The sequence below is a fragment of the Pagrus pagrus genome, assembly GCF_965226575.1.
Source record: "Pagrus pagrus genome assembly, chromosome: 4".
Lineage (NCBI taxonomy): Eukaryota > Metazoa > Chordata > Actinopteri > Spariformes > Sparidae > Pagrus > Pagrus pagrus.
The window spans coordinates 242501-250000 of NC_140188.1; the positions used below are offsets into that span (position 1 = coordinate 242501).

The 7500-nt window shown below is 45.4% G+C and overlaps 1 protein-coding gene across 1 annotated transcript in view; it reads left to right on the forward strand.

Moving 5' to 3' along the window:
- Positions 1–7500, forward strand: part of mindy4b (MINDY family member 4B) — a gene marked incomplete at its 5' end in the record, with an annotated part of 25407 nt that overhangs the window by 10341 nt on the left and 7566 nt on the right. The window contains 5 exons of the mRNA XM_084350337.1: positions 3924–4085; positions 4947–5090; positions 6009–6128; positions 6868–6965; positions 7136–7298. Of these exons, the coding sequence (XP_084206463.1) occupies positions 3924–4085; positions 4947–5090; positions 6009–6128; positions 6868–6965; positions 7136–7298 (687 nt within the window). The remainder of the gene's footprint in view (positions 1–3923; positions 4086–4946; positions 5091–6008; positions 6129–6867; positions 6966–7135; positions 7299–7500) is intronic.

A 7500-nucleotide genomic window follows, 5' to 3' on the forward strand; every position in this document is an offset into this window, starting at 1 on the left:
GGGCCATAGCAGTGGGCGCATCCACGATCAGGCAGGGTCATAGCAGTGGGCGCATCCACGATCCACGACCCGGGCGCGGCCAGGATCCATGGGAGCCTGTAGGACTAGAAAGCACAAGGACTCCGGGGAAGAAGTAAGTCAGTGACATGCAGAGATGGGGCATGTATACAGGCATAATGTATACAGATGGAGAGGAGAGGAGAGGGGAGGAGAGAGAAGCTCAGTGTGTCATTGTCCCCCGGACTAGGCCTATAGCAGCATAACTAAGAGACCAGCTCTAACTATAAGCTCTATCGAAAAGGAAGGTCTTAAGTCTACTCTTAAAGGTAGAGAGGGTGTCCGCCTCCCGGACCAAAACAGGAAGATGGTTCCACAGAAGAGGAGCTTGATAGCTGAAGGCTCTGGCTCCCATTCTACTTTTGGAGACTTTAGGAACTACAAGTAATCCTGCGTTCTGGGAGCGTAGTGCTCTAGTTGGGTGATAGGGTAGTATGAGCTCCTGGAGATATGATGGTGCCTGACCATTAACAGCTTTGTAAGTGAGGAGAAGGATTTTAAACTCTATTCTTGATTTTACAGGGAGCCAGTGCAGAGAGGCCAGTACAGGAGTAATATGATCTCTTTTCTTAGTTCCTGTCAGTACACGTGCCGCAGCATTCTGGACCAGCTGGAGACTCTTTAGAGACTTGTTAGGGCAGCCTGATAATAGAGAATTACAGTAGTCCAGCCTGGAAGTAACAAATGCATGGACTAGCTTTTCTGCGTCTTTTTGAGACAGGATGGGCCTGATTTTTGCAATGTTACGTAGATGAAAAAATGCAGACCTTGAAATTTGTTTTATGTGGGAGTTGAAGGACATATCTTGATCAAAGATAACTCCCAGATTCCTGACGGTGGTGCTGGAGGCCAAGTTAATGCCATCCAAACTCGCTATATCATTAGATAATGCATCTCTAAGGTGTTTAGGACCAAGTACTATAACTTCGGTTTTATCTGAGTTTAACAGCAGAAAATTGCAGGTCATCCAGGTCTTAATGTCCTTGAGACATGCATGGAGTTTAGTAAGCTGATTAGTTTCATTTGGCTTTATTGATAGGTATAACTGTGTATCATCTGCGTAACAATGAAAGTTTATGGAGTGTTTCCGAATTATATTTCCTAGAGGGAGCATATATAAGGTGAATAGTATGGGTCCAAGCACGGAGCCTTGAGGAACACCATGACTAACCTTGGTATACAGGGATGACTCATCATTAACATGTACAAACTGAAATCGATCCGATAAATAGGACTTAAACCAGTTTAATGCGGGTCCTTTAATGCCAATTAAGTGTTCCAGTCTCTGTAGTAGAATGTGATGATCAATTGTATCAAATGCAGCACTAAGATCTAGTAAGACCAGGACAGAGACAAGTCCTTTGTCAGAAGCGATTAGGAGGTCATTTGTAACTTTCACCAGTGCCGTCTCTGTGCTATGATGTGCTCTAAAACCTGATTGAAAATCCTCATATAAACTATTTTTTTGAAGAAAGTCACATAGCTGGTTGGCGACTGCTTTCTCAAGGATCTTGGAGAGGAAAGGGAGGTTGGATATAGGTCTATAGTTGGCTAAAGCTTCTGGATCAAGATTAGGCTTTTTAAGAAGCGGTCTAATTACAGCTAGTTTAAAGGATTGTGGTACGTATCCTGTTAATAGAGACAGGTTGATCATTTCTAGTAGAGATGTGCTAATTAAAGGTAAAGTTTCTTTCAGCAACCTAGTTGGGATGGGGTCTAGGAGACAAGTTGTTGGTCTAGATGAAGAAACCATCGAAGTCAGTTGGTGGAGGTCGATGGGAGAGAAGCAGTCTAAATATAAGTCAGAATTTACAACTGTGTCTGAGGTTCCTGTGTTTAAAGATACAATAGTGCCAGTTGAGGGCAAGCGATGATGGATTTTGTCTCTAATAGTTAAAATTTTATCATTAAAGAAGCTCATGAAGTCATTACTACTGAGCATTGTAGGAATACATGGTTCAGTAGAGCTGTGACTTTCTGTCAGCCTGGCTACAGTGCTGAAAAGAAACCTGGTGTTGTTTTTGTTTTCCTCTATTAATGACGAGTAATAGCTTGCTCTGGCATTGCGGAGGGCCTTCCTATATGTTTTAAGGCTATCTTTCCAGGCTAAGCGGGATTCTTCCAAGTTGGTGGAACGCCATTTCCTTTCAAATTTCCGTGATGTTCGCTTCAATTTGCGGGTATCCGAGTTATACCAGGGTGCTAACCTCCTGTGTTTTATAGGTTTCCTTTTCAGGGGGGCAATAGAGTCCAGTGTTGTTCGCAATGAGCCTGCAGTGCTATCAACAAGATGATCGATTTTTGAGGAACTGAGGTTAGCGGAGGAGTCCTCTATTATATTAAGACATGGCATTGAGTTTAGTGCCAGCGGTATAATTTCCTTAAATTTAGCTACAGCACTATCAGATAGACATCTAGTGAAGGAGTTTTTGCCTAATGGTGTGTAGTCCAGTAATAGAACTTCAAAAGTTATTAAGTGATGGTCTGATAAAAGAGGATTCTGTGGAGAAACTGTTAGATTTTCAATCTCGATACCATAAGCTAGAACAAGATCAAGGGTGTGGTCAAAACAGTGAGTTGGTTTATGTACACACTGAGAGAAGCCAATAGAGTCTAATAATGAGATAAATGCAGTACTTAGGCTATCATTAACGACATCCACATGAATATTAAAATCACCTACAATAATTACTTTATCTGATTTGAGGACTAGACTTGATAAAAACTCAGAGAATTCAGATAAAAATTCTGAGTAAGGACCAGGTGCTCGATACACTACAACAAATAGAACTGGCTGTAAAGTTTTCCACGTTGGATGTGAAAGACTCAGAACAAGGCTTTCAAATGAGTTATAATTTAATTTAGGTTTAGGAATGAGTGACAGACTTAAGTCATAAATAGCTGCAACACCACCTCCTCGGCCGGAGCCTCGAGGAATGTGAGTATTAATGTGACTGGGTGGAGTGGATTCATTCAGGCTGACATATTCTTCAGGATGCAGCCAGGTTTCAGTAAGGCAGAATAAATCAATATTACAGTCTGAAATTAAGTCATTTACTAGTACAGCTTTCGATGACAGGGATCTGATATTTAGGAGTCCGCATTTAATTCTCTTGTCTTGTTTTGAGATTGCAGAGTTGCTGTTAATTTTTATTAGATTTTCATGCACAACTCCTCTTCTGTGGACTTTTGATTTGATTAATTTGATTAATTTAGGTGGTCGGTGGGCAGACACAGTCTCAATGAAGTTTTGGGTGTGCAACTGATCTAATGGAAGCTCAGAGAAGCGTGTAAGACTGCAGCTCTGCCTCCTGGTCTCAACTCTGGGTTGTCGGCTGGTTGTTGAAATGGGTTAAATTTCTAGAGATGAGAGCCACTCCGTCCAAAGTGGGATGGATGCCGTCTCTCCTAATGAGACCAGGTTTTCCCCAGAAAGTCCGCCAATTATCAACAAAGCCCACATCGTTTGCTGGACACCACCTCGACAGCCAGCGGTTGAATGATGACATGCGGCTGAACATGTCATCACTGGTTAGGTTTGGCAGGGGCCCAGAGAAAACTACGGAGTCCGACATTGTTTTGGCATAGTTACACACCGACTCAACATTAATCTTAGTGACTTCCGACTGGCGTAGCCGGGAGTCATTACCGCCGACATGTATTATGATCTTACTATATTTACGTTTAGCTTTAGCCAGCAGTTTCAGGTTTGATTTGATGTCGCCCGCTCTGGCCCCTGGGATGCATTTCACTATGGTCGCTGGTGCCGACACAAGGTAGTTATACTGCATCAGCAAGGTCTCTCCCAGACAAAGAGTTCAGAGCAGACTGGGGTTTCAACATGTGCTGTTCAAGCTCTTTTGAAGAAGCACAAAGAAACGGGCAGCGTTGAGGATCGTAGACGCAATGGTCGGCCAAGGAAACTTAGTGCAGCAGATGAAAAACACATCAAGCTCATTTCCCTTCGAAATCAGAAGATGTCCAGCAGTGCCATCAGCTCAGAACTGGCAGAAACCAGTGGGACCCAGGTACACCATCTACTCCCGGAGAAGTCTGGCCAGAAGTGGTCTTCATGGAAGAGTTGCAGCCAAAAAGCCAGACCTCCGACATGGAAACAAGGCCAAGAGACTCAACTATGCATGAAAACATAGGAACTGGGGTGCAGAACAAGGGCAGCAGGTGCTTTGGACTGATGAGTCAAACTTGAAATATTTGGCTGTAGCAGAAGGCAGTGTGTTCGCCGAAGGGCTGGAGAGCGGTACAATAATGAGTGTCTGCAGGCAACACTGAAGCTTGGTGGAGGTTCCTTGCAAGTTCGGGGCTGCATTTCTGCAGATGGAGTTGGAGATTTGGTGGATTAATGGTCCTCAATGCTGAGAAATACAGGCAGATACTTATCCATCATGCAATACCATCAGGGAGGCGTATGATTGACCCCAAATGTATTCTGCAGCAGGACAACAACCCCAAACATACAGCCAATGAAGGATGTGAGGAAGCCTACATCCACAGAAGATCTGTGGTTAGTTCTCCAAGATGTTTGGAACAACCTACCAGCTGAGTTCCTCCAAAAACTGTGTGCAAGTGAACCTAGAAGAACTGATGCTGTTCACACCAAGTATTGATTTGATTCAGATTTCTCTTCTGTTCATTCACTGCATTTTGTTAATTGATGAAAATAAACTATTAACACGTCCATTTTTCAAAGCATTCTTAGTTTACAGCACAATTCTGTATATACACACATATATACACACACACATATATATATACACATACACACATATGTACACGTATAAATACTCTGTGTGTAATGGACAGTGCAGCCTGCAGGGAGTTAGACTGGTGGTTGTTGGACAGGTGTCCTCAGGTGTCTCCTCTCTCCTCAGAGGCTGCTGGATGTGGGGAAGGAGGAGGAGCAGGAGGAGGCTGCTCCACCCTGCAGGAGCCTCCCACAGCTCTGCTCCATCCCCAGGAGACTGGTCATCTCCCCAGGCCTCGTAGGAGCACCGGTCACCCCCCAGCTGACAGAGGTGAGACAGAGAGATGGACAGAGGGAGAGACACACAGACAGAGAAACAGTTACCCACTGATAATTAACATTCAACAGAGAACGCTCAACTTGTTAACCAGCTGAAGTCCAGCCAGAGACGCCTCCACTCCAAAGCCCTCCAGACTCAGAGCTGAGCCCAGAGAAGAGTCCCCTCTGTCAGCTGGTCCTGAGGCTGACTGCCCCTCTCAGACAGTCTGACAGCCTCACAACAACACTGCTCTCCCAACACAACCAGAGTCAACACATTATAACACAATGTAGAGAAACCTGCAACACTGGAGAGAAGAAACTAAAAGCCAAAGTGGATCAGAACCTTATCTCGCCCTAAAAACATGATGAGTCAGCAGAACATCTCTACTGTCAGAGATAGGAAGCAGAGACAGATGCTCACCAAGTACAGGCTCAGTGACCACAAACTGACAATCCAAACAGGAAGACACAAACAATCATGGCAACCAAAAGACAACACAACATGTGGTCACTGCTCGACAGGTGAGGCTGAGACAGAGATGCACTTTCTCCTACAATGTAAAACATTCAACGACAGCAGGAACATTTATTTTAACAAGTTCAACTCTGTAATCTCAGAGTCCAAAGAGCTGAACCACCTCTCAACATTCAAACACTCCTGGGAGAAGGAGACAGGGCATACCTGCTGCACACACACACACACACACACACTGTATATACTGTTTATATAATTAATGTAAATCAATCTTGGTGTTGTGTTTGTGTCGTTATTTGTTGTGTTCTGTCCGAATGTTTGGACAAGTTGTGTTGTGATGCTTTGGCAACATTGTTGTTAAAACTATCATGTCTCCATGTTTCTGTCCTCATGTATCCGTCTGTCCTCATGCCTCTGTCTGTCCTCATGTCTCTGTCTGTCCTCATGTCTCAGAGTCTGAGAAGGATCCTGTTTGGAGGAACGTTTCATGTCTTTAACTACGAGTGGAGGAAGTCTGTGTTTCAGTTCAGAGAGTCAGACTCAGAGTTATCCTACGCTCTGGAGACAGACAGGGTGAGACACACCTGCTGCTATACAACACTGCACGACACGACACAAGAAAACACAACACTGCACAACACGACATGGCACGGCACAACATTGCACAACACGACAAACCACTGCACAACACAACACGACACAACACGACACGACACAACACGACACGACACAACACGACACAACACGACAAACCACTGCACAACACGACACGACACAACACGACACAACACGACATTGCACAACACGACAAACCACTGCACAACACAACACGACACAACACGACAACACGACACGACACAACACGACACAACACGACAAACCACTGCACAACACAACACGACAAACCACTGCACAACACAACACGACACAACACGACACGACACAACACAACACGACACGACACAACACTGCACAACATGACAAACCACTGCACAACACAACACAACACTGCACAACACAACATGACAAAACACTGCACAACACAACACGACACAACACTGCACAACACAACACGACAACACTGCACAACACAACACGACAACACTGCACAACATGACACGATGCGACACGACAAAACACAACACTGCACACCCTGCAGTCAGAGGTCCTCTCACGTCTCAGACTCATGTTGACTTGTCTTTTTCTACAGAACTGATTCTAAGACCAGTCACAGGTTTCTATCACCATGGTAACAGTCTTTAGTCTCACCAGGTCAGGTGTGTGTGTGTGTGTGTGTGTGTGTGTGTTTCAGGGTGGGACTCGGGCCATTCAGATGGTGGTCCAGGCTCGGATCATTAAACACCTGCTGTTTGTCCGACAGAGCAGCTCAGAGGGATGGACGCTGCAGAGGTGAGGACAGACTCCCCATGACATCATCACGTTGGACACCATGATGTCACAGGGGGGAGAACACACCTGTGACGTGAGATAATGCATCAGTGATGACATCATCGCACTCCTCCACCTGTCAGAGCTGACTGATCAGGAGTGTTTCTGTTATTGTGTCCACCTGTCTGCAGCCTGTGTGTGGGCCAGAGGGACCAGGAGAGGGCGCTGGTGGTGGCACTGTCAGACAGCCTCTGGTTGGCTGGCCAGGAGGTCAGTGCCACCGTTACCTTGGTAACCGAAGACTACTGCATCACACCTCACCTGGACTACAAACTGGACAACTTCACAGAGAGGGTGATACACACACACACAGACACACACAGACACACACAGACACGCTATGGCGGTAGAATCGTGTCATAATGCGTGCGCACGTATCAACTGAACGTGTCACGCGCGTGCTTTGACGCCTGTGCAGCGAGCAGCGCCTGACGTGTAATGTAGTTTCCTCATTGATCTTCATCTTATAATGGTCCCCCGTTCATGCGCCCGTTCA